The following is a 27,975-nucleotide window of genomic DNA, read 5'->3' as shown; positions in this document are numbered from 1 at the left end:
AAATGACTTAATAGCACAGGCAGACTCCTCGCATACTAGAGCATGTCTGAAATAAATGTCAGAGCTGAAATCGTAAATGTGAAATGCTTAAATGTGTAGCTAGGTACAGTATAATGTTAGAGTCCACAGAACTGAAGCTTTCAAGCCTGTTTTCTCAACTCGCTGTTTCTCTGCAAGACATTACGACTGTGGCTCAAGAGGTAGAGCAGGTCGTCCAATGATCCATGGGTCGGCGGTTCGAATCCCGGCTCCTCCTGTCTACATGTCAAAGTGTCCTTGGGCAAGACACTGAACCCCAAATTGCTCCCGATGTGCTGGTTGGTACCTTGCATGGCTTCCGCCGCAATCGGTGTATGAATGTATGTGTGAATGGGTGAATGTAATGCACAATCTATGTAAAGCGCCTTGGATAAAGGCGCTATATACATTTACCATTTACCATTTACCATTACTCTATAAGCCATATCTCCAAAACAGGTAGGTCAAACAGAACAACCAATATGTCAATTGAAGCTATGATTCCCTGCTTTGACATGAAAAAAATAAAATGGAAAACAAATCCAATGGCAGCCCCTCAGTCAAGCTGGGTCACATTTGATGAGAATTAGCCTCTCAGACCCAAGACTTAGAATACTTTGTTGTCGGATAAGAATTTGTCCACAATCCATGCTGTATTGAAGTGGTACCATTAGCTAAGAGATAACAGGCAAACATTGATCAAAATAACAATTATTCTATATACTCTAATTGTGCAGACTTGTAAATTAAGTAATGCAGATGTTTAACAATAATTTAACTTTTGAGAGTGTAAAATTAAACCAAATTATTTTACACTCAAGAGTTAAAGATCTATAATGGTCAATATGGTTACCAACTCCATAATTTAGCTGGGGACCACCTGGAACCCCCTCAAGGACCACTGGTTGAAAACCACTGACTGCATATGTAGATGTTTAACAATAATTTAACTCTTGAGAGAGTAAGGAGTGGGAAAGGATCAACATATGGAATGTCAGAACAGGTCTGCTCCATATATGGAGATCTAAGGGTTTGAGGTCAGATGTTTCTGTCCGGCTCCTTATGCAGATCTAGGTGATGATGGTGATGATCCTGTCTTCTCCATGTATGGTTATCCAGGGTTAGATGAGGTCAGTGTTGTGATCTTCATATATGGAGATATATGGCCATATATATGGAGGTGTGATGTCACGAGGCGTGACCATATATATGGAGGCGTGACGTGACACGGAAATGCAGGTTTTCATAGTAAATGCGACCTAAGGTGATAGGTGTCGGTGATACCCCTTTTGGTGTTTACCCCTTCAGGCCGGGAACCCATTTTGGGGTTCTGTACAGTAGGCCTATGTACATTATTGAAAAATGTTTTAAAAAAAATTATGCTGCTATATAAATATTTGAAGTTTTTCAGAAAACTTAGGTCAGGATTTAGGCTGAGCTCACACCTTTCATGCAATTCTCTGTGCTCGTTGGGTGTTGTGTCATGGCCGCCCAGCGGCCCAATGCATTTCCAATGGAGGTCACATGGTTTGACCCAACATTGTGTTGTGTGAGGGGGAGGGGCGCAGTCGTGCGCCCCTCCCCCTCACACCAGACTTTTACAGAGTAATTATTTTCTAAAACACAAGTGCTTCTTCCACACCACTGCCTACAGTGCCTTGTCACTTGACTATCCTGGATTGGCAGGATTGACGAGGGAGTGGAAACAGGTGTGGAGGTATCTGAATCTGAATGGACTGTGGGTGTGGCCACAGCATGACAGAAACTGAAGACAGACCTCAGACAGATAGGTGACAAAGCTTGGATACACTCAATGCCTGCATTCTATTTCTATTCCTCGAGTGTTTACGATTGATTTGGTTTTTCACCATGAGCAAAACGAAGAATAAAACTGAAAATAAGACTGAAAAGGCTTTGGCTGCAGAGAAAGAACAGTTTGGCAAACAACAGGTAAGTCATTCGGCTATTGATTGATTGAAATATTTATTAACAGTACATTTGAAGCACAACTCAATACAAAGACTGTTAACTGTGAGTGGACGACCCAATAAAGCATTACACTTGTTTACAAGAGGGTCCACCTTGGTCAATTCATCAAAACATTTAGAGACGTACAAATAGACACTTCTAAAAGAACAACAGAACAGGAACTCATCATAAAGGAGGTAAAAGGGAAAAGAAACATACAGTGAGGGGGAAAAAGCTCACATGTCTTAATGACTGTTGGTAGGGTGTTCCACATTTTGGTGGCATAGGAGCGAAAATAATTTAGTCCCTTGTTTGTGCCGAATCTTGGTTGTACATGGTTTGTTGCACTCCCTCTGGTGTTGTGGGTGTGGACTTCGTTAACATTAAGGAAGTATTTCAGGTACATGGGTATCTTGGTGGTGTATCGAATCTTGTAGACCAGACCCATTGCAAGATGATGTACTGTGTCGTCGACCCTAAGCCATTCCAGCCTGTCAAAGTGGGCAGGGGTTCTGGGTTCGGGGGGTGAGGCCAAGTAGGAGCCTGACCAGTTTGTTTTGGGAGGTCTAGACTGTAGCCTTGTTTTAAGGGCCTTTGAGGTGCTGTGGTACCAAGAGGTGCATGCATAGTCGAAGAAACCTTGTACGACGGCTCCTGTTAAGGTCTTCAAGATTTTTTTGTTGACCAGTGAGGAGATCCTGTAAAGGAATCTTGTTCTTTGGGTTAGGGTAGCTCCTTTCGGAACCCTACGTTAAAGTTTCTGACATTTTGATGACTTACGTGGTAGGTCCAAAGGAGCTCAACCCGGGGGGTCCGGAGACGGGCTAGGGTTAGGGTTGGTGGCCATTTTATCACCGGAAAGATTAGCCTCCAGAATGGAACCTAGGTAGGTAATTTCATCTTTTCGTGTGATAATATTGTCACCCACTCTAACCAAGAAGCCATCTGCCTTGCTGAGATTACTATTTTATCCGAAGAGAATGAATTTAGTTTTTCCCAGGTGTAAGGATAGTTTGTTATCAGCGAGCCAGGTGCATATTCTACCGAGTTCAGAGCTGAGGGTCTTTTCAACCTGCAGTTTGTTCCTGTCTGAGACCAGCAGTGCTGAGTCATCTGCAAACAGGAATAAGTAAAGGCCCTAGTATACTTCCTTGTGGAATGCCACAGCTCACTGGGAGGAGGGGGGGGGCGGGGGGCAGTGTTCCGTTCACCTCCACCATCTGTTCTCTCCCCTCCAGGTAGGATTGCATCCAGCTCACTGATGTGCTATCAAAACCAATTGCTTTTAGCTTGTTAACCAGTATGGAGTGGTTCACGGTGTCAAAAGCCTTTTGGAGGTCCAGCATGACCATGCCGCAGTATTTGCCAGCATCCACCTCGTGTTTGATGTGGTCGCTCAAATAGAGGAGGCATGCGTCAGTGGAGTGGGATGTTCTGAAACCAGATTGGAACTCGTACATTAATTTATTAGTGGCAAGATACTTTTCAACCTGTTCATAGACTATTTTTTCCATCACTTTCGAGATGGAGCTTAGAATAGAAATAGGGCGGTAGTTGCCGGGTTCTAATTTACTCCCTTTCTTGTGCAGGGGGGTTACTTTTACAAATCTTGGGGGACCTGTCCCTGTTTGATGGAGAGGTTTACTATGTGGGTGATGATTGGAGCTATGGAAATGGCTGAGTCTCTGTAGGGAATATTGTCATGGCCAGTGGCCTTGTGGGGTTGGAGGGCACTTCGTTTTTTAAGTACCTCCTCAGTTGTTACCATTGCCATTTTAAAATCATCTTTACAAACACCTAGGTTTTTGTAGAAGGCTTTGATGGGCTCTACACCAAAACGCCCAGAGTGGGAGGGCAGTTTGTTAAGCAGCTTTGTTGCAATGTTTGTAAAGATGTTTAAGTAGTTGGCTACATCAAGCTTCACAGTCTCACACTGCCATATATATTGATTTAAAACAATGAGGCAATTTTGCAGGTGTTATTTGAATGGTAATGCATGATAATGCAACTGATGTAATGTAACACACACAAACTATGAGCAACGTCTTCATTTAAAATGTTATCTTTGTTTTAAGCTTTTTAACTCAAGTGTCTGTTGTTGCAATTAAGTAAAACACTTATCGTCTCTCTTTCCCCCCTTTAGCTTAACAGCATCACCAAAACCCTCACATCAAATGAAAAGCCAGCAAAAGAAAGATATGTTCGCGGTATCCTTTTGCATTGTGTTTCTTTTCTCCCTTTCTTTCTTTTTTAGGGCTTAGCCCTGGAATGTGAGTTGCTGGCAATTGAAATGATTTTATTTTGTAACATGATATAAATGTATAAGGTTCTATAAAGTAACAATGTAATTCAGGGGTGCCTTGGATGAAAAAGTTATTTACAGGGGCGAACTGGGAACCACTGCTTTGTAGCCTATTTGTTTGACAGACTGTCCAGTGGTGTTTATTTTAGGCCTACTTGTTTATTTTTTATATAGCAATTATGAGGACCGATGTAAATAAACTTTTCCAGACAGATTTAATATTTCATACAATAAGTAGGCCTATCTGAATCCTTAATGTACGTTCCTTTATGTATCAATTAATTTACCTAGTAACATAGGGGCCTACTACAGAAACATAAGAATCCCTAACACATCTTCTTAAATGGGAAAAAGGTCAGGTGGTGCTGTTGGCACATAATGACATCGTGCATGCTGTTTTTGTTTGGTGTATGCATTTTCCTAATATCTTTTGCCTGAGTTTCCTTGACAACTGTGACGAAATCCTCATGGGGACGCACAAGGAGAAGGGTGCCGCCACCTTCTGGACGTACACACTCAACCTGCCTCTGTCCAGCAACGCCCTGATCAGCTGGAAGTTCTGCTACATGGTGCACAAGCTGTTGAGAGACGGACACCCCAATGTAAGTGATAGTTCTGCTACATGGTGCACAAGCTGCTGAGAGACGGACACCCCAATGTAAGTGATAGTTCTGCTACATGGTGCACAAGCTGTTGAGAGACGGACACCCCAATGTAATAACCATCAGGTTCCAGCCAGGCCTGACGGACCCGATTGTACAAAAATGTCTTCTTAAAGGCTGACAGTTTTCTGAAATACCACTGCTCTAGTCTAAACGCAAATTAATCTGGGTTATCATTCACGACCATGTTGTTAACAGTTCCTGTGTTTCCTTGTACTGTCACTCATATCAACCAAACTGATTTAATCTACAGGCTGTGAGAGACTCTAACAGATACTGTCGCAATGTCAAAGATATGGGCATTCTCTGGGTGAGTAGTTATATGAACTGCTGCAGTGCCTCTGCATCATTCGTAAACATGGAAAATGCACTATTTAGTTCTATTTTTATTTGTGTCAGATCAGAATGTGGATGAACTACAACTACAATGTTCGTTCTTCTTCTAGGGAAACATGCACGATCGATATGGACATATTGTTGCCTTGTCTGCGAAATTCCTCTGCCTTAAAATGGGGTTTCATGTGAAGGTAACATTATCTACTCTCTAGTTAGGCTAGTTTCCCCACCTTATGACATTGGAACAATACATGGAAGTCTTAAGCAAATGCATGTTATTTGATGAGTTGATCATCTCCCTCTCACACAGTACAAGACAATCCCAGGTAATTTAGAAGCCAGTGACGAGACGCTTGACAAGGAATCGGGAAGTGACGTAAACAAAGTGTAAGTTAAGCCTGATTTATGATTGCGTGCTGTGTCCCGCAGACCTACAAGCTAACGTGTTGCGGACACCACATGCAACCTAGTATAAATCACTCATTATTTCTCACTGAAAACTCTTGAAAGGGATATTTCACTTTCAAACTCTTTAAAGGGATATTTCACTTTCAAAACATTTTTGGGTAATTTTATCGTCTACCCAGGCTTTTGGGAGCACCCCAGACAGTTTTTAAGTTGATCAGTATTTAGATCTTTTATATTAATTTTATCAGACACGCCCCCTTCCTATGCAAACCCATTGTAACTCCATGATAGATTCATGGTTCAAAACTGCGATAGATTCATGTTTAAAAGATAAAAACTACCATGAAAGTATTTTGAAAGTGAATTATCCATTAAGATTATACAGTGATATTATTACACTGCCACTGATGTTATTCATATACTGAGATTGTGTCATACTGCAGGTTGGACATGACAGGGGAACTGTTGGAGTACCTTGACGCTGGTCTGAAGATGTCTGAAACAGGTTTGCCATATTAGTATATCATTGCTGTCAGGCAGAAGCCTTGTATCTTCACATTTCAACTTTTTATGTTTTTTCATAAATTAATTTAATTAACTTCATACAAGAGTGTTCATTGCACAAATTAGTAAATGTGTTTTGAGCTTGTAGATTGGTTATTTTCACAATTGTATTTAATACATTTTTGTATTGTTTTTAATTATCTCTGGAGTGTTGCTTGTGACCAAGATTAATAATGTTAGTTAATATTGAATTGATGCCCAGGCGGTGGCGTAACCGTCTGGGCACCCGACTGGTAATCCAGTCGCAGTGTGCCGCAGGTTCGACTCCCGAGCCCGACACGGCCTTTACTGCATGTCTTCCCCCATCTCTCTCCCGTTTCCTGTCAGCCTACTGTCTGTCCCTTCAAAAACCAATAAAAGGCGTAAGCCGCAAAAGAATATCTTTATTCTGGAAACACTATTTATTAGTGTTCACATTTTTCTGTTCATTATGAGTCTTATAAGTCAGTCGAGACTTATAAGTCATCATTATAAGTCTGTTTACTATGTTCTGTCTGTTTCAAAGTCAAAGTCGTACGATTTGTCACACGTTACCGCAGTGAAATTTGTTCTCCGCATTTGACTCATCTCTTGGAGCGGTGAGGTGCAGCCCTGCCGTGCTCGGGAATCATTTGATTAGTTGATTTGACCCCCCCAATCCAACCCATTGATGTTGAGTTCCAAGCAGGGAGGCATTGGGTCCCATTTTTACAGTCTTTGGTATGATCCGGCCAGGGATCGAACCCCGACCTCCCAGTTTCAGGGTGGACACTCTTAACCACAAGGCCTCTGTCTGTTTATTCTGCCATTGTCTCAAAATGCCCCTGGTTTGTGTTTTTGGTTCACGCTGACAGTTCTGCGTCAGATGGATGCGAATGGGGCAAAGTCTACAACTCCAGCTGGGCAGTGTCGACTAGCACCACTAATACCGCTCATACTGGACTGCAGCTTTCTCTATCACTTTTCTGTCCGATTGTTGTTCAAACTTCACAGCCGTAAGTACTAGAGAAACACACACGTGCACACACACGCTAGGGCATTCACTTCTAGTCATTTTTACTAGTTGACTAGTTGCCTAGTTTACTAGTCGACTAGTTGTTTAACTACCTATTATGTAAAAAATAAAATAAATTAAAAAAAAATATATTTTTTTTTTATAAATATTTGTACATTGAAAAACTGTGTACATGGTGACTATAACTATAATCTACCTGATCTTGAGGCCTACAAAATCGGGAACAAAAAAAAATAAAAATAAAAAACTTTTTTTTCTTATCAACTAGTCAACTAGTACCAACAAGGTCGACTAGTGGATTTACTAGTCGACTAGTTGCTTAATGCCCTAACACACGCACGCCTAATACTCCATAATGAAACCCTGCTTTGTACTGTGTCCTGTAGGTGTTGCACATGATGCCCTGCTTGGACATCGAGAGCGGTTCCGTGATCTTTTTAACAGGTACACCATTTGTCAAAAACAGACTTTCATATCTTCCACTCAGTGTAGACCCATCTGTGATCACATCCCCCTTGCAGTAGCTTGGGACTTGGTCGTGTAGCGCAAACAACTTAATTAGATTTGTCTGATGGCTTGTGCAGAATGTCCACTTAAAAAAACCGGAAGCCGTCTGTACACTGCCTGTACACTGCTTAATAACATTGTCTGGACAGTGTTGTCGATTGGGAATATACTTCCATGTAAACTAAAGCACAGGGTTTTAAAAAAAAAACATTTAAACGATCAATTTTGCCATGAGCCTGATTAACCACTTAAGCCCTTCATTATACTTAATTGTGGCACGCAACAATAGCCAATATACAAATGTGTCACAAATGTGTTACATTGTGAGCTTTGAGCTTGTAGATATGCTATTTTCATTATCGTTCACTAATCGTCATCAAGGCAAAAGTTAGAAATATTGATTTGAAGCGGTATTGCCCGGCCCTAGCGATGGTTCAGATAACGGATGGGGCTAATCTTCCACAGAACTGTCCGTGACCATGACCTGTTCTTTCTTTCTCAGTCTCGTACAGTTCTTCGACAGAGCCAGGGAAATAGAGTACTTCAAAAGTCGCATCCTGATCCCTGATCTACCAGATGTAAGTCATGTTCTTTCTATCACTGTTTGTAGTGCTTCTGATAGACCTCTGGCTCTCAATGTGGGGTCCAGGGACCCCCAGGGGACCTTCAGGGAGGTTCCAGGCGATCCCCAGCTAAATGATTGGGAACCAAATTGACCCTTATGGTTCTGTAATTAAGAGCGTGTGCAAATGGAACCATATTTCGCTCAGCCCAATTTAGCTTGGACTGGTTCCCAGAGATCAAAATCATATCCTATTATCAATCATACAGATAAAACTGCGAGTTGATCACAGTATAGCTATAGACACTTTGCATGCATATTAACCTCTCTTGTGTGCGTGCACATTCATCATGCCTGTATTGTCTCTGTCCAACGCCTGAAGGCTCCTCCGAACTTCCTCCGTGCGTCGGCTCTGGCAGAATACAAGAAGCCAGTGATCGTAGTGCCCAACGAGGAGCAGCATGATGACGAGGAGCTGGAACAGCAACCTGAGTACAGAGAAACGCCACAGGTACTGCACAGTGACGCCTAACAACATACACCCTATTTGCTGTACCTCACTGAGGCCCCTTGTCCATCCATAGAACTAGAACTGGTTTCGTTCTAAATTCTTGGAACCTTGGTTCTTTCACAGAACCGGCTGCCTTTTCTTTTGTTCCATTTCCGAAACAACTTTAGGGTTCTGAGCCAATTAATTTTCAGTGGAAAAACTCTGAACTGGTTCAATATTAGGAAAAGGGGCCTGAGGTGTATCCTGGTTAGACATGTAACGATTTATCGATAAAAGAGAAGAAATACAGGATCTTTTAAGAGAAATTATAAAAACAAAAAAATAGTTTTCAGTCATTACTGTATTGAAATGAGAGCGCATTATGGAAAAAAAAGAAAATACTGGATTTGTGTAAGAAATAAATTGTCATTTGTCTGGAAAATAATTTTGTTTTAGAAAATTGTGAAAAATTGTATCGTGAACCTAGTAGCGTGATTCAAATCGTGAGTCAAGTGAAACATTCCATGTCTAATCCTGGTCCCCTCCTTTTTCCCATCTGCACCAAATCCTTGTAAATCAAAAAATATTATGATTTATCATTTTAATAATTTTGTGGTCTGGCAAAACTCCAGAATGATTCTTTTATTTAGGGTAAGCTGGAAGATGATGACCACCTTTATCCATGTGTTTTCGTTGGCTACTTAGAGCATACTTTTTACCCCAAAATAGGTACAAGCTCACAAAGTGTCATCACCTATTTTGATCTTTAAGCATTAGGGGCAACTTTGCCACATTTCGCCTGAATCCTATCATTCTATTGTGAGGACGCTGGGAAAACTCTGTGTAAAACGTTGAGAGGGAGCTGTTGAGAGTTTGAGACACGCAATGCGATGGGTTCTGCTGGAGTATTTTGTCAAGATATTCATCTGTTGCTCTTTAAGTCAATGGATGAATCAGCTGTCAATGTTTACATTTCTTTGTGTGGGCCTGGGTTTTGAAAAAAACATTGTGGTGTTGTCGCAGTACTACATGCTCAGCCAAATGGGAGATCAAGATGCTGGGGTGGAGCAGACGGAGACTGAAAGTCTGAGGAGGGAGTTGGAGGTCCTCAAACCTGAACTGCACCTCCTCAAGAGTGAGGTAAGTCTGTCTGTGTAAATTAAAAATGAAGTCCTCACACTGGTTGAAGAAGCCCTGCTGTTTTTATTTGCTTTCAGATGCACCCAATGCACTTTGATTTTGACCTGTTACTTCATTTGAACATTCAAATGACCCAGTGAGGGAAAGAATGCGAACTTGTGCCGGTTGGCCAGCATTCAGAAGACTAACTGTACTTAAACCTTCACTCAAAGATGGCAACAGGATCGCTTTGATGACATACACTTCTTAGTCTCTGAAAGCCTCATTCTCATGGATCTTCGTCAGGTCAGTATGACATACTGACCTGACGAAGATCCATTAGCCCTGTAACACCCAGATTAATTTCTACTTGCAAAAAAGAGATTTCAACCTTACTACTACTTTTTACTACTAGGACTTATCAGAGGAAATGATGTAATAAAAATAAAAAAGATTCATGCTTCTTTTTTTGTCAGGCCCAGAGGTGTGTGACTGAGTTAAAATCTCAAGTCAACCGGTTAGAGTCGGAGTTGGATGACCAGCGCACCCACAAGCAGATGGCCTTGGTGGACAACGAACACCTGCGGATGGAAGTGGCCGCGCTGCGCTCTGTGTCTGTTGCTGCTGCAGGGGCTCAGATTGGATACAAGGAGGCAGATGGTGAGTACAAGCACAGACGGCTGCAACGGTACAGAGGTTTATGAATCGCAGCATTCGCTGACAATTTTGTCTTCTCAACTCAGGTAGAGCTCAGGCGGCAGAACTTCGCTTTTCTCAACTCAAAGAGAGACACGCAGAGTTGGTTACTGGTCATGCTGAACTAATGAAAAAGGTACAGTTGCTCTTTTTTCTTTAGTGATTTAACTTATGTGTTTTTGTTTATTTGTTTTGTTCCTCTCCTGAACAGCTAACAATGAATTAGCTTTTTAGTGACTTTCCCAGGGACACATTCACAGGACAAAGAGCTGCTACGTTGTGCTTGTGATCTTTGTATTATCGGATGATCACTCTAACTTGATTTCTTAACTCCTTTTCTAATTTGTGGTGAATTGATTGTGCATGCGTGCAGAATACAGAAACGGTGAAGTTTCTGAACACCACGGAACAAAGCCAAGACGAGCTCCTCAGAGCCAAAGAGCACCTGGCCAGTGAGTTGGACCTCCTCAGACAGCAGAACCGAATCAAGGTGGGGTCTCGTTAAGTCATTATCTCTTAAATTAATGCAGAACATCCTCAAATTACATTTCTCGAAAATGTTCCTTGCTGTGTTCAATATTCTCCCATTAATTTCCCCTGATCAGACGGATCAGCAGCAGCAAGAGATCGAGCGGATGAACAGAGAGTTGATGGAACAGAGAGCGGAGTTGGCTCACATGCACAATGCTCTGGGAAATAAAGATATGGTAAGACTCATGCAGTGAAGAATGGAACACATTACAATCTTATTTTATCCAATAATCTGTTGCATTTGCTTAATTTAGGCTTAAATTAATAGAGGTGTGCATTGACACTGCCCTCACGATTCAATTCGATTATGATTCACCAGGCAATGATTTTATTCTACGATACGTCACATTTTTCTTTATTACTGGCATGGCACATTTTTCATCAGTCAATACAAGAGAGTAGTTGGATATACTGAAAAACATATTTTATTTAGAATCAAATTACAAATATTATATGTATGGCTATTCAGGCAGGGGTCAGAATAAATTGTACTTAGACTCTTATTCGTCTCAACAGCTCAAAAGAGCTCTTTGACAGTTTTCAATTGACATGATCATGTATCCATTTAGGCCTGAGACCGATTCTTAAAACGCCTCTAAATCCTGACATAAGTTTTCTGAAAAACTTCAAATATTTATATAGCAGCATCAAATTTTTTACATTTTTGAATACTGTACATACTGTACAGAACCCAAAAATGGGTTCCCGGCCTGAGGGGGTAAAACACCAAAAGGGGTTCCCGTCCAGAATGGGTTAAAGTGTTGCACAAATGTTGCAAACTAATTTATCTTCCTGTATTTGTCTTCCACGTCATTCAGGAGGGATCCCAGTTAAGTAATACTGTTGCGGGAATGCAGGCAGAGAGGGACATGCTGCTGCGTACGGCCAGAGAGAGGGATGCAGAGCTTTGTTCCCTGAGACAGCAAACCCAACACCAGCAGGGCTCCATGGACATGGAGAGAGACCGGCAAAACAGAGAGCTGGAGGCCTTGAGTGCTCAGCTTCAGCAGCAGGTATATATAGACTGATGGTCCAAAGAGGATCCAAACACTGGTGCACAAATTAAGGTCTTGTTCAGACTGGCAGCCCAAATCTGATTTCCTATCCAGATTGGAGTCGGATTGGTTTTATGCAGTTGGTTTTATTTGCTAAAATTGGTTTCCATATGTTTTCGTTTTTTTTTTTTTTGCTGTTCAATCTTGATGATTCCAGTCTGGAAAGGCCTAAATCTGATTTGTGGTCCCAGACAGTGTGAACAAGGCCTAAATGTGCACGATGTGGCCATATATTTCAGTTTTGGATCAGTCTACGGACAGTCGATTCAATGGACTCATTTGTATCATGTGTGCTTTACAGCTTGCTATCAATGCAGAGCAGAATGTGGAGATTGAACGCTTGAGAAGAGAACTGGATCAGACACGAATGGAGTTGAACCATGCAAACAGTGCTCTGCAAAGCAGAGAAATGGTAATTCCCAATTTCCCCATCTCAAGTATGGTATGAGTAACAACAACATAATAGCTGCTGAATATCGTCCATTTCCTGTTGGTTCTCCAAGTGAGAAGTGAGTTCAGGGGGTTCCTCGGGATAAATGACTGTTAACTCTTGAGTGTACACGTGGAACCGGTCGGGGTCATGGGACACTGACGGTGGGGATTTATTTTCAAAATGTTTTGACAAAAAATAAACGGAGCTCAACGTGCAGACAAATGTGCACCAAATGTGCATGCTTATTATGTGCATAAAATTACCTCCAGGGTTAGGTTGGGGTCGTGATTCAATAACGGCATTATTTTGGGTAAACTGGTTGTAAACTGGGGTCCTTGAAATGAAAATGTTTGAGAATCACCCGGGCTAGAGAGAGCCACTTGAAACGTTCGTTCCCTGATGATTTACATTTGTTATCTTGTGTACTTCAGAGCGGCTCTCAGCTGAGCAGCACCGTAGCAGGCCTGCAGGCTGATAAGGATTCCCTGGTGCGCTCTGTGAGGGAGCAGGAGGCTGAGCTCAACTCCCTGAGGCAGCAGACACAGCTCCAGATGAGCACCTTGGAGCAGGAGAGGCAGAGGAGCCACCGAGAACTGGGAAGCCTACAGGCCCAACTTCAGCAACAGGTGTGTAGTATGCGTGTATGAAACTACATTTTCACAATCTTCAGATGCCTCACTGACGTACCTGATTTATATATCAACATTGTTGTGTGCCAAATATGGCTGCAATCAGGAACGTATGATTACACTGCGCAAAAAGCGTTAATACGGATGTGTATATTACAGGAAACTCCTGTTAAACTTTCCAACAAACTCCGGTAAACTCCCAAATTGTACCATCACACCTGTATATGCCTGCTAAACTTGAGGTTTACGGGCAAATCTAGTGCCCATAATTGCCCGTTAACTCCTTTTCACTCAGTGATTATGTTAACAATCTGTATGGCAGAGACGGTGATTATTAACAATCTGTATGGCAGAGACGTAGAATATGTCGATACAAAATAACTAGTACATGTACAGTGGTTGGAGGAGGTCTCTTCCATTGAAACATTTAGACTAGAGCCTGGTGTCTGGTAGGACACCTACTGGTTGACCAGTGGTACTGCTTGAAGCTCATAAGCACAATATCTCCCCTGGACAAGAAGGGATTCTGCCTTGAAATGTGGTCTCTCATGCAGCAGGCCCAGGTTCGAATCCCGGGTACGATATTGTCGAGGTCGGGTGGAAACCTTATTTGTCCAAAACTGTTACTTCTCAGAATTCAAATTCAAAAATCCAGCTCAAAATGCATCGCATCATGTGTTTTGAGCTTGTAGATCGGCTATACTTGCTACTTTGTGACACTGTGTAGTATGACTAAGTAGGGCATTCATTTTACAAAAAAAACAAAGTTATAATATGGAGATAAGAGATTTAAAGGTTAAATACGATATAAAGGTTACAGATGATTGCAGCTGTGAGCATTAGTTTATCATCACAGGTGTGTCGTGAAGGCGAGCTGACCCAGAAGCTGCAGGAAGAACAGTTCTGTCTGCTCCAGTGTGCTGTGGTGGAGGCCGAGGGGATCATACTGGACGCCGTGGCCAAGATCGATGACCCCATACATGTCCGCTGCACCAGCTCCCCTGGTACTGTACATCCTGCTCACTCCCTTTTTAATCCATTGAGACCTGGAACGCATCCATGTCACGTTAGCGTTTAACCACATTAACCATTAACCCATTTTGGGGCGGGAACCCCTTTTGGTGTTTTAAACATTATGTTATAATTTAGCTATTGAAAAATAGCAGATCTACAAGCTCATAGCGCGCCACCGAGTGGCGCGCTATGAACTTGTAGGTCTGCTATTTTTGAAAAATCGTTAAAATGTGCCTCAAATCTTTCCGAAAATTGTCATGATTTAGAAAACATTTTCTTTTTAAATTTCGACGTCAGGCCTGAATGGGTCAATGCTGCATTCACATGGAATCAGGCAAGCGGTAGACGGCAAACGGCAAAACCTGCTTGACGGCACGGTAAAAAGATTACATATTTTAACATTGATGCCGTCTGCCGTTACCGTCCCTGGTTCTGGCTGCCGCTCCGTCCTGTTCCGTTTACCGTCCTGCTCCCGTCCACTAAAATGACTTCCATTTTGCCGTCTACCGCTTGCCTGATTCCATGTGAATGCAGCATAAGCCCTATTTATTTAATACTTTGCCGATCTACAACTACTTTCAGATGTTTTAGATTTTTTTTAAAACAATAATTTTATTATATTTTAAACTATTTAATAATGTATTAAATTGATTCATTTTACTGTTGCACTTGCAACCCTGTTCTCAACTTTGTCCTGCAGACTACCTCATCAACCGAGCTGAGATCACCCTGGGCTCCATTGACAAACTGCAACACAGTCAAATGGGCTACCTGGGAAACAGGAATGGTGAGTAAACATGCGTTTGTTGTTGTCAGATTTTTGCATGCCATTCTGTGTTTGTGTAAATGCAGTAGACGCTAGACAGGTGTGTTTTGTATGAGGTGAGGTGTTTTCAGAGGTTTTGCCATTCTCTCTCTCTCTCTCTCCAGATGCCAGTGGTTTGCTGAGAGCAGTGACTCAGTTCTCCCACCTCGCTGCTGACACCATTGTTAACGGAGCAGCAACCTCACACTCTGCTCCTACTGACCATGCTGACCGTAAGAGAGAGAGACACACACACACACACACACACACACACACACACACACACTTTCAGATGCATAATATACAGAGATTAACCACTTAAGCCCTATTTGAAAATGGTTGAGCTCAATGTGATGAAATCCTGTCATGTTTGAACTAGGTTTGACAGATGGTTGCAGAGACACTGCCAGCAACTGTCTGCAGTTCCTGAAGGACCTGAAGCATCAAGCCACCTTGCAGAGAGCAGATTCCTCTGCCATACGCTACAATGTCCAGCGTCTGTGCACCGTGGGACAGGTTAGGGAAAGACACTTGTGGTGCGCAAGCGCCTTCTAGGGGGTGCGTGACATGAAAAGGCTAATGGTGGTGCTATGGTAATATTTTGAATACATGAACATATATGCCAATATATGGAAAACATATGCTACATATATGCCATGATATGTGCATATATTGATATGAATATGTCACATATATGATAAGCATACCGTATGTTGCATATTCAAATATGTTCATATATTTAACTTTCCATCTAGGGGGTGTGTCAGCTTAACCTGACTCCGCCAGATGGGGCAGCAGAGAGTACACTGGGTTGTGTACTCTCTGCTGCCCCATCTGGCGGAGTCAGGTTAGTGTCAGCTAGGTCAGGAGGTAACGGGGTGCACGGCCCAAAACGTTTGAATTATGTGGTACCAACTTTGCTAATGCTATTTTTCTGTTGCTGCATAGATGATTACATCTATAGTGTAATATGGATGTATGTTGCAGGATGTATGTAGCAGCTTACCCACATGAACCCTAGCATCCCTATTCTGGGGCAAACATTTAGCAAAAGTAAGCGATCTATAAACTCAAAATATGTCACAGAATGTGAGTTTATGTAGATCGTCTATTTTCCGTGAATACATTTGGTGTAGATAAATAAAATGAGGCCAGGTGTAGACCCCGACTTATATCCTGTAGGGTTTAAAGTCTGCTCTTTTACGGTAATTTATACTGTATATCCAGGGCTAGAAATGTATGACCTGATAGGTTAAAAAAAAAACTGTTAGGAGATGTAAACACCTAATCCAGCATGGACAGGTGGTGTTGCAACGTGACATCTGTCCATCCCAAGTATGAGTAATGATGTCACATTAGCTGCCGTGCAAATAATGGGGTCAATTTCCTATGAATTAGTTATGTCACAGACCAGAGCATTATCATGAGGCTTTGCATATACAAAATGGGACACTTACTCCAGGAAAACTGTTTTCATACTTTTTTATTTTAGCTTTTTCTAACATGGAGAATTTAGGCTAGTATTACATTTGGGCAGATGACAAATATTAAGTTACATTAACCACTTAAGTGATTATAAGCCACTAGACTAGCCACCTTGTCATTGTTCGAACGTTGTGGTTCATGTTATATGTGTGTAAATATATGTAAATATTGTGTGTATTCTAAATTAATTAATTTGGTTTCATGTTTTAGGAATTGCTGCCAAAAGGACAGGATGTCCGTATAGAAGAGCTGGGAGACATGGTGGATAAAGAGATGCTTGCTACGTCTACTGCAATTGAGGAGGCAGTGCTGCGCATGGATGTAAGGACACACAACCAATCCTAATGTCCAGCCTTTGTGTGTTCACCTGTCAATGAGAGCTTAGGCTGTCCCACTGTCCAATTGTCAAGTGCATGCAGGCTGTGAGAGAGGCCTTTATGCATTTCACCAGACTTTCCATCTCACACAGAAGCATTTGATGTCAATTACGTCTGAGGGTTCGGTGTTAGGGCCTTATTGGTTCAGACGTGTCAGCTTCCCCATTTACTTTACCCATTATATGGCAGAAAGGGGGTCGAATGTCCCGTTGAGGCACGTTGTAGGTGCTGAACCGTGTTCAACATTGATTCACCTTAACCTGTCGAACCAATGTAACACTAGTGCGTTGACCCTACTTGGTGGCCATTTTGTTTGTAGTATTCTTCCAGTGAGCCAACACTCTCAAAGCACGTCAAAAGTACTACACTTCAGGTGCATTGGCTACGACTATGCTTTTAGCCCCCCCAAAATAATTCGGCGACTCATGTTGAGAACCCCTGGGCTACGACATATGTGCAGATGTGTGCCCCAGGCTTTAGGGGGGGACATTGGGATTGGGCCACATGATGTCTGAGAACCACATGGGAACCACAGCCTCAACCCTGTCTTGTTTTTCTTGTCTTTGCCAGGCGATAATGAACCAGGCCAAAAGAGAGACCTCTGGTGTGAAGTTGGAAGTCAACCAGGGGTGAGTCACATAACTTTGACTGCCCAACAGCACCATCTAGTAGGGGCTCAGAAACGCCAAGGTTTTAGCCCTAGAATATAACCGATGACGTCACATACGCTGAAAAAAACCCAAAACAATATAAAACCTTATCTCATCCAATCTCGTTCTAGGGTCTAGGCGATCTGTGATCATTCATTAAAGTCGTCCAATCCTGTCCTTGGCAGAAAAGGATTTGACTACAATGTATCTCTGCTGTCGGGCAGAAACCAGCTAACTCAAAATGTTCATTTATCAGGAAATGAAGAAAACCTTATTTTTAAAACAAAGCAATACTGCCTCATCAAAGTTGATATTGTGACTATATATTATCAGATACTTGCATGAGAGGGGGTGGAGTTAACTGGTTTTGTCAGGAGCACTTTTTAATACTTTTAAACACCGATTGACACCGATTTAAAGGTGTTCAATAGCATTGATTTATTAAAAAACAAAAATGGAGTTAGCTGGTTTCTGCCGGACAACGACGATATTTTCTTATATTGTTATACGGTCTTGCATCTGCTCTTTCCATCTCTGACCTGCTGTCTTGGGGTTTTTGGTTTCTCTGAACAGTATTCTTGGAACCTGCTCTGACTTGATGAAGGTAAGACTAAGCAGTTTTCAAACCAATTTACAAAGTGCTTTACAATTGCAGAATAAAATACAGTAAAATACAATAAGATGAAACAACAACAACAGTTAATTAAATCAAGTAAACGAGTACAGAAACAACAACAGTTAATTAAATCAAGTAAACAAGTACAAAAATTTAAAAAGAGACTGCCTTGGTATAAAGGTGAGTTTTCAGCTGTGGTTTAATCCATTGAGACCTGGAACGCATCCATGTCACGTTAGCGTTTAACCACATTAACCATTAAATCAAGTAAACAAGTACAGAAACAACAACAACAGTTAATTAAATCAAGTAAACAAGTACAAAAATTAAAAAAAGAGACTGCCTTGGTATAAAGGTGAGTTTTCAGCTGTGGTTTAAAAGAAGACACTGATCTAGCTAGTCTTAACGCCTCGGGCAGGGCATTCCGGAGCCTATAGGTGCCCGGGCCGAGAAAGCCCTGTCAACCATGGTGACAAGGCGAGTAATGGGGAACAATCAACAGAGCCCTGCCCGAGGATCTAAGGCTGCACGCCGGCTTATACAGCGCCAGAATAAAAATGGAAGGCCCCCAGTTACATTTCAAATATGCTATGTCAACTAATGCAGGGGTTCTCAACGTTTTTGGCCGCGCCCCGCCCCCTCCCGCCCCCCAATATAAATTGACTGCTACAATAACCTTAAACCATTTTGGGCGGGAACCCCTTTTGGTGTTTTAAGCATTGTTATAATTTAGCTATTTAAAAATAGCAGATCTACAAGCTCATAGCGCGCCACCGAGTGGCGCGCTACGAGCTTGTAGGTCTGCTATTTTTGAAAAATCGTGAAAATAAAATGTACAAAATCTTTTTTTTTTTTTTTTTTTTTTTTTGAAAATAATTTGGGGACCCCCTAAAATAATTTGGCGACCCACGGGTTGAGAACCCCTGAACTAATGTATTTCTGGACAAAAAACAAAGAAAAAACATCCTTTGTCTCCTCTGCAGGCTGTTCACATGCTGGTGACTGCTTCTACCGACCTGCAGAAAGACATCGCTGAAGGAGGCAGGGTGAGTCTGTATTACGTGATGTGATGTGGAAATCATTTGGAGGAGAGATTGTCATTGTCAGTGCGTTGTGAATCGTACTTTGTGTACTGTACACTACACACGGCTCTGAAATGGTGATTTAACAACCGGAAGGGAAATCTGTCGTTGTTCCACCTTGAGTTGTTGTTTTCATCAGGGGGCAAGACCTGCTGCAGAGGTCTATCCCCACACACAGACCTCTGCACTCTGCTGCAGAGGTCTATCCCCACACACACAGACCTCTGCACTCTGCTGCAGAGGTCTATCCCCACACACATAGACCTCTGCACTCTGCTGCAGAGGTCTATCCCCACACACACAGACCTCTGCACTCTGCTGCAGAGGTCTATCCCCACACACATATACCTCTGCACTCTGCTGCAGAGGTCTATCCCCACACACACAGACCTCTGCACTCTGCTGCAGAGGTCTATCCCCACACATAGACCTCTGCACTCTGCTGCAGAGGTCTATCCCCACACATAGACCTCTGCACTCTGCTGCAGAGGTCTGTCCACACACACAGACCTCTGCACTCTGCTGCAGAGGTCTATCCCCACACACACAGACCTCTGCACTCTGCTGCAGAGGTCTATCCCCACACACATATACCTCTGCACTCTGCTGCAGAGGTCTATCCCCACACATAGACCTCTGCACTCTGCTGCAGAGGTCTATCCCCACACACATAGACCTCTGCACTCTGCTGCAGAGGTCTATCCCCACACAAAGACCTCTGCACTCTGCTGCAGAGGTCTATCCCCACACACAGACCTCTGCACTCTGCTGCAGAGGTCTATCCCCACACACATAGACCTCTGCACTCTGCTGCAGAGGTCTATCCATTCCCCACACACATATACCTCTGCACTCTGCTGCAGAGGTCTATCCCCACACACACAGACCTCTGCACTCTGCTGCAGAGGTCTATCCCCACACATAGACCTCTGCACTCTGCTGCAGAGGTCTGTCCACACACACAGACCTCTGCACTCTGCTGCAGAGGTCTATCCCCACACACAGACCTCTGCACTCTGCTGCAGAGGTCTATCCCCACACACACAGACCTCTGCACTCTGCTGCAGAGGTCTATCCCCACACACACAGACCTCTGCACTCTGCTGCAGAGGTCTATCCCCACACACATTTCCAGAGCACTCCCATAGTTGTAGCTACAGCTCAGGTGGTTCTTACTTCTTACTAGTCATAATATTACACGTAATACCAGGATGCTTTTAAAAACAAAGTATTTCCTTTTTCTTTTATAGGGGGCTGCATCTATCCAAGAATTCTATGCCAAGAATTCATGTTGGACAGAGGGACTAATCTCTGCCTCCAAGGCTGTGGGCTGGGGTGCCACACAGATGGTGTAAGTAGGCTGTCTGGTGGTGTTCTTCCACATATTTGCAATGCATTCTATGATGAGTTGATCAGGTGATTACAGACATTCATAGACGTAAAAGCCAGACAATTTCCAAACTGACTAGAAGAGTTTATTAATTTCTTTCAGAGCCTAAATTTAGCCCACCATGTCACTACGGTGACTGAAATTATGTATTGTCTTTCTGCATCACCTCCACTTTAGCTATTCCAGTCTGGGAAAAAAATTATACTGATGTTAATTACACTGATGTCAGGCCAGTACATTTGTCTTAGATTAAGCATGAGTAGAGCATTTGACACAAATGGTTTAAAAATACAGGCATGGTGCCAATGTGGATCTCTGTCTTCATGTGGCTAGTCATCTGTGGTGTTGGTCATCTATGACAGGGGTTCTCAACCCGTGGGTCGCGACCCCTCGGGGGGTCACCAAATTATTTTAGGGGGTCCCCAAATTATTTTCCAAAATTTTATTTTCACGATTTTTAAAAAATAGCAGACCTACAAGCTCGTAGCGCGCCACTCGGTGGCGCGCTATGAGCTTGTAGATCTGCTATTTTTCAATAGCTAAATTATAACAATGCTTAAAACACCAAAAGGGGTTCCCGCCCAAAATGGTTTAAGGTTATTGTAGCAGTCAATTTATATTGGGGGTCGGGAGGGGGCGGGGCGGGGGTCCCGAGACGTTGCCAAAGCATTTTCGGGGGTCCCCGGCCAAAAACGTTGAGAACCCCTGATCTATGACATGTTTATGACATCTAACTATAAATGCACCACCGTCTCTGTATGTCTGTCTGTGTGTATGTCTGTCATGCACGTAACTCGAGAACGTAACCCGTTCGCCCCACCGACTTCAAATTCGACACACATTCCACACCACAGGAAGTGCAGTGCCCGGTGTCGAGTCGGTCGGACCCACGGTTGTCCAGAACCGCCACAAAAAGCCTCTCCCCTCTCTCTGCACAGGGCCCCTGCCCAGTGTCCATATATGGAGCTGGCCTGTTCTGACTTCACAACACTCCATATTTGGGCATGCCTGACATCACAACACTCGATATTTAGGCATGCCTGACAAAGAACTCCACACACACACACACACACACACACACACACAGTATATAGGAATAAAGGGACACAGAGAGACAGATACAGAAATCTCCATATATGGGCATATAAGGGGTGTAGACAGATGGGGGGAACGGGTATTCTGACACGGGTACAACTGGTATTGCATAGCCACAGTCGTACACTACAGCCTGCCCGGCTGTAGTGTACGACTGTGGCTCAAGAGGTAGAGCAGGTCGTCCAATGATCCATGGGTCGGCGGTTCGAATCCCGGCTCCTCCTGTCTACATGTCGAAGTGTCCTTGGGCAAGACACTGAACCCCAAATTGCTCCCGATGTGCTGGTTGGTACCTTGCATGGCTTCCGCCGCAATCGGTGTATGAATGTGTGAGCACAATCTATGTAAAGCGCCTTGGATAAAGGCGCTATATAAATGCACCATTTACCATTTAGTGAACGTCAACGTTTTTGGCCGGGGACCCCCGGAAATGCTTTGGCAATGTCTCGGGACCCCCGCCCCCTCCCGACCCCCAGTATAAATTGACTGCTACAATAACCTTAACCCATTTTGGGCGGGAACCCCTTTTGGTGTTTTAAGCATTGTTATAATTTAGCTATTGAAAAATAGCAGATCTACAAGCTCATAGCGCGCCACCGAGTGGCGCGCTACGAGCTTGTAGGTCTGCTATTTTTGAAAAATCGTGAAAACCCCCCCCCCCCCCTTTTTTTTTTTTTTTGAAAATAATTTGGGGACCCTCTAAAATAATTTGGCGACCCCCCGAGGGGTCGCGACCCACGGGTTGAGAACCCCTGATTTAGTGTACCGAGTCGGTAACGATGGAAGTCTAGTGACTCCAAATTTGACTACCATCCATTATAGAAAGTCACTACTATTAAATATTTTAAAGGGTATCCTATAAAACCTATATGGAAATACAAGTGTGGAGGTACTTCCGTTGACTACTGGCAGTGTGCACAACATATTTGGTGCCTACAGACAGACAGACAGACAGATGGGCAAAAAGAGTCATGATGATGATGTGATTTATTGTCTACGTCTGTGTTGTCAGAGATTCAGCAGATCGTGTTGTGAGTGACAACGGTAAATATGAGGAGCTCATTGCCTGTTCACATGAGATTGCTGCTAGCACTGCCCAGCTAGTTGCTGCCTCAAAGGTACAAACCTGTTCATTCATTGTTTTCATTTCACCTGTGGTTTTCTCGTTATAAATGTTTATATTTCATTAATTGATTTCATTTCACCTGTGGTTTTCTCGTTATAAATGTTTATATTTAATTATGCATAACAACTTTATAAGACACTTTATAACTAGTTAGTTATAATGTGCTGTTTCACTGATCTTATAATGCTTTATGACTAGCACTTATTAATTCATTAAAAATGCGATTATAATGCATTATAGACCCGACCTTTAAAGTGTTACCAAAGTTTTTCTTTTTTGGCACAGCGCATCACAACTCAACATGTGACCCGTTGTGAGCTTGTATAGATGGGCTTTTTATGCTCTCTTTGAAAATCAGCATCAAGCATTCTACTATAAAGTTTGTAATAAGAAAATGAAAGTGTCTTATTGTGTTTTCAGGTAAAGTCTGACCGAAATAACCAGAAGCTCCACACATTGCAGCAGGCGTCACGTCATGTCAATGACATGGCTGCTACAGTAGTCACCTCCACCAAGCATGGACAGCAGAAATTCATTGACAAAGGTGAGAGGGGCAGACCAAGGGGGACGTGGTAATGGGCCTAATGGCACACCTGTGTGTGTGTGTGTGTGTGTGTGTGTGTGTGTGTGTGTGTGTGTGTGTGTGTGTGTGTGTGTGTGTGTGTGTGTGTGTGTGTGTGTGTGTGTGTGTGTGTGTGTGTGTGTGTGTGTGTGTGTGTGTGTGGGGGTTGGTTGGTTGGTTGGTTGGTTGGTTGGTTGGTTGGTTGGTTGGTTGGTTGGTTGGTTGGTTGGTTGGTTGGTTGGTTGGTTGGTTGTGAGTGCCTGTGTCTGTAGTGGGCATACTGGCAGTAGAACTAAAGTGTCAATCGCTCATCGCATTTTTCTGGAGCTTGGTTTTCTTCCTCCTGGACAATCTGAAACACAAGTAGCTATTACAGTGACCTTGCAGCAGCAGAGACAAGTCTACGTCCAGTCAATAAGCCTATTAAATAGGCTGTGCACTATCATGTCTGGGTGAATTCACATCTCTGTGAGTCATTTGTGTTCCACCCAGTAGTTATGCTTTGACAGTACTGTTCTTTCTAACGCATGCTTTGAGATGCCATAAAAGGCTAAAGGCTACACATCAGATACGTTACTGAAGGCAGTAATGACACGCGTACAAATGAAATCTGAAAACATAACGTTAAGTCATTGCAAGCACATTTTGTTTGTCACTGTTTGTGTTAAGAAAGCGGGAGAGACAGGCAGGTTGATCTTTGCAGAGTGTAGTTTTGACATGTAGTAATTTGCACCTGAATTCTTCAAAAAACGACTAATGGTAAACATTTAGACAGCTGGCGATATTTGCACAGGACTGTGTCACGATGTAATGTAATCCCCGGCTTTACTGCCTCCCAACCCCCCCACACACCCCCCACACTGCCCCTGAACAGATCATGATGCTCTCTAAATGGTGACCTTGGGCCATGTGCCAAACTTCTTCAGTCACCTGAGGTGAATGGCCAGTGTGGGGACTGTGGTGCCGTCAATGTAGATGTCAGGGTGTGTTATAATTGATTTATCGTCTGCTGTCTCCACAGATCCAATAGACTTCTTAGGACTGTCGCCAATCAAGCTGAAAAAGGAGGAGATGGAGACGCAGGTATGTCATTTAATTAAGCAATATTACACGAGAGGGTGTTCTTTAACGTCATGAATGCACGCCTTTGGTACCGTAGGAACTCGCCTGCGGGGCTACTTCCGAAAGGTGTCGTAGAACTGCATTAATAACGTTAAAGAACACCCTTGAGTGTAATATTGCAATTATACAACAGTTACCGTTAAAATGAAAAATAACAGATGTAGTCACTACAACCACAAATGTCCCAAGAAACTAGCTAGCCTAGCCACCGAGTCTAATGCGCTCTGAGAGAAAAGCACGGCTGAATTGTTTGTTTTGATTAGCCGGTGAAATAACGTGGTTATTTCAACGGCTAGAAGCAGTTTCAACCAATCAGATTGCTTCCTCAAAACGACCTGGTGATTGGTGATCCTTGAACCTCTGCGATGATGGCGATCCAAAAGTCATATACAGTGTATACATATTTCTGCGAACATATTGTTTTACCTAATTTACTCAGGTGAAGGTCCTGGAGCTAGAAACCCAACTGGAGCAGGCGCGTGTTCATCTGGGTGAGCTGAGGAAGCGACACTATGTGATGGGAGGCTCTGGAACTGGCCCTGAGACGGATGTGGCGGAGATTAAGGACGGACCTGAGAGCTTCCCACCACCACCTCCACCCTCTGTGCTGGCGGCCACCCTAGTACCCCAGGCCTACTCGCAAACGCAGCCCTACCTAAACACAGAGAGCCTCAAACCAAGCAACCCTGCTGCCAACCCATTCTTACAACATTATACACCAGCATATCTACTCGCAGTCCAATCCAACATACCTTCTCAATCCTACACAACGTCTCAATCCTACACACCGTCTCAATCCTACACACCCTCTCAAACCTACACGATGGCTCAATCCACCACACCTTCTCAATCCTATACGCCTTCTCCTCAATCCTACACGCCCTCTCAAACCTACACGATGGCTCAATCCACCACACCACCTCAATCCTACACGCCCTCTCAAACCTACACGATGGCTCAATCCACCACACCACCTCAATCCTACACGCCCTCTCAAACCTACACGATGGCTCAATCCTACACACCAGCATATCTACTCGCAGTCCAATCCAACATACCTTCTCAATCCTACACAACGTCTCAATCCTACACACCGTCTCAATCCTACACACCCTCTCAAACCTACACGATGGCTCAATCCACCACACCTTCTCAATCCTATACGTCTCAATCCTACACGCCCTCTCAAACCTACACGATGGCTCAATCCACCACACCACCTCAAGCCAACACGCCTTCTCCTCAATCCAACACGTCATCTCAAGCCTACACATCTCAGTCCTACACACCGCCGTCTCAATCTTCCTCACAAACTCGGCCCTACATCCAGCACCAAGATTACTTGCAGTCCTCTTCGGCGTCTTCGCATGCCTCTAACCTCTCGCCGTCTCAGCCTCCCTCTCAGCCCCAGACAGCGCCACAGCCGGCCCCGAGGAGGCCCAATATCTTTGCGAAATCTGGAAATCTGCTCAAGAATGCTGTAAGTGCTGCCCACTCATCTGCTAAATGACATATTCACATGTGTGATACTGTGATGTGCAATGGAAATGCTGCAATGTACAATTATTACATGCAGACATAAAAAAAAAATCATGTGATGGTGTATATTCGGATTATTTTCTTTCACTTGCAGTTCAGACGGGGTGAGACTGGAACAGGAGAATCCTGAATCCTGGCTGCTTAAGAAGAACATTGCCTTATATATATATATATATATATATATATATATATATATATATATATATATATATATATATATAATGAAACTAATCAGAGCCTTGAACCTTAATTTGATTTATTCTGTAGTTATGATGGTTTAAACTTTAAAGGCACACTATTTCATGTAAAAGTCATTCAATATAATTGTGATTTGTATCTTGAGTATGTCAAATGTAGGTTTTGTAATCATGTTGGCCTATTGTTTTGACTTCAGATTATAAAACTAACTTTAAAAGCATTTTCAAGTTAATGTTATTTTTGCTGAATGTACTGTGTATGTACTGTTGTCTTCTAAGAATTACATTAAAGATTATTTTAAAGTTGCAGTCAGATGTTTATTTACACCAACTGATTTGATTCCTGCTCAGTGTAACTAAGTACATATACTCAAGTACTGTACTTGCATAACATTTTGAGGTAGTTTTACTTTACTGGAGTATTTCCAATTTCCAATACTATTGTTGAAATGGGACATTCTGCAAATGAGCTCCTTTGGTAGCCTACTTTAAGTATATATATATATATATATATATATATTTTTTTTTTATAATTCTTATCCCACGATTTTGCAACCCAATTTTTTTCACCCACCCAGTGCCAATTATCTAATGTAATCCTGGGCGCTACACTTCCTCTGCCATCCTGGGGGTGCTGACCTCATGCCTCCTATGCATGAGGAGTCCAAGCTGCTTCTTTTCACCTGACGGGGGAATTTCCCTGGCCGGACGTAGCGCGTGGAAGGAACACATTACTCCGACCAGTTATTTTCCCCTTCATCAGGCGCCCCGGCTGGCCAGGTAGTTTTAGAGACCAGGATTACTGCATGTTTTTGTGAGGGTAGCCTACCTACCCTAGGGGACACGGGGAGAACATGCAAACAACACACAGAAAGGCCCTTTCGCCAACCCCACCTCGGGTATGGGCAGTGGGCACTGATGACACGGAGGAGGGAACACGCCCCCAGCGGGAATCGAACCCAGGACCTTCTAGCACTACAGACTGTGCCACCGTGCCCCCCTTTAAGTATATTTTGATGCCAATACTTTTGTTAGTTTTGTAATTTTACTCAAGTTTGCCTTCCAGACTTGTACTTGTATTCTTGTACAACAGTATTTCTATATTGCAGATTTGCAGTAGGCCTATTGATACTGATACTTTTACTTAAAGGGGCATTCCACTCATTTTCAACATTTTACCATGTCATTAACATACCTTAGAGCTTTTGTGTGGAAATAATAAAAAAGTCCCCCCATTATGTGTTTCCTAGTATGAAAAGTATGAAAATAATCATTAACATGGTGAAACACATCTTGATGACATCATCAAGATGTGTTTCACCATGTTAATGCTTTCTTTCAGACCTCCAGTTCTAGGAAACATAGAATGGGGGGACTTTTTTATTATTTCCACACAACAGCTCTAAGGTATATTAATGACATAGTAAAATGTTGAAAATGAGTGGAATGCCCCTTTAAGTAGAAAAATATAGGCCTATACTTTTTCCACCAATGATTGAGCTGTCGAATAATTATTTCAACTGCTTGCTGGAACTTGTCAGTTGATCTATGTGTGGTGTAACTTGTCTTGTAAGTCCTTTTTTTTAAATTAAGGACTTTACAAGACAAGTTAGAACTTAAGCAAGGCCAGGGTGGGTTGTG

At 42.9% G+C, this 27,975-nt stretch overlaps 1 protein-coding gene across 2 annotated transcripts; it reads left to right on the top strand.

Moving 5' to 3' along the window:
* The first annotated feature begins 1,680 nt into the window (after positions 1-1,680).
* On the top strand, positions 1,681-26,643 carry LOC306939118 (huntingtin-interacting protein 1-related protein-like). 2 transcript variants are annotated; one of them, XM_079523614.1, is made up of 33 exons: positions 1,681-1,968; positions 4,130-4,193; positions 4,748-4,890; positions 5,204-5,260; positions 5,397-5,477; positions 5,597-5,673; positions 6,138-6,199; positions 7,092-7,232; positions 7,639-7,696; positions 8,262-8,337; positions 8,704-8,832; positions 9,835-9,951; positions 10,407-10,590; positions 10,674-10,762; positions 11,000-11,116; positions 11,232-11,333; positions 11,976-12,170; positions 12,514-12,624; positions 13,077-13,271; positions 14,131-14,278; positions 14,989-15,075; positions 15,219-15,326; positions 15,473-15,609; positions 16,789-16,899; positions 17,526-17,584; positions 18,179-18,209; positions 19,205-19,267; positions 20,554-20,654; positions 22,801-22,906; positions 23,335-23,458; positions 24,498-24,559; positions 25,038-26,078; positions 26,232-26,643. In XM_079523614.1, exons 1-33 carry the CDS (start codon positions 1,888-1,890, stop codon positions 26,265-26,267), a joined length of 4,293 nt encoding a protein of 1,430 aa, XP_079379740.1. In that variant the 5' UTR covers positions 1,681-1,887; the 3' UTR covers positions 26,268-26,643. The 2 variants fall into 2 exon arrangements, with proteins under 2 accessions (XP_079379740.1, XP_079379741.1); XM_079523615.1 differs by lacking the exons at positions 1,681-1,968; positions 4,130-4,193; positions 4,748-4,890 and adding an exon at positions 4,963-5,002.
* The last annotated feature ends 1,332 nt before the right edge of the window (positions 26,644-27,975 follow it).

Source organism: Electrona antarctica, assembly GCF_951216825.1.
Source record: "Electrona antarctica genome assembly, chromosome: 16".
In the NCBI taxonomy this organism is placed as follows: Eukaryota; Metazoa; Chordata; class Actinopteri; order Myctophiformes; family Myctophidae; genus Electrona; species Electrona antarctica.
The sequence above is the reverse complement of the archived record's forward strand: the minus strand, read 5'-3'. Positions and strand labels throughout refer to the sequence as shown.

What these genes read in the sequence shown, in the direction of transcription:
- LOC306939118 (XM_079523614.1), top strand. Translation starts at nt 1,888, where the DNA reads ATGAGCAAAACGAAGAATAAAACTGAAAATAAGACTGAAAAGGCTTTG. An exon ending in AGTACAGAGAAACGCCACAG is followed by an intron (nt 8,833 to 9,834) that starts GTACTGCACAGT and finishes GTGTTGTCGCAG; the next exon opens with TACTACATGCTCAGCCAAAT. An exon ending in CCTGCTCTGACTTGATGAAG is followed by an intron (nt 18,210 to 19,204) that starts GTAAGACTAAGC and finishes TCTCCTCTGCAG; the next exon opens with GCTGTTCACATGCTGGTGAC.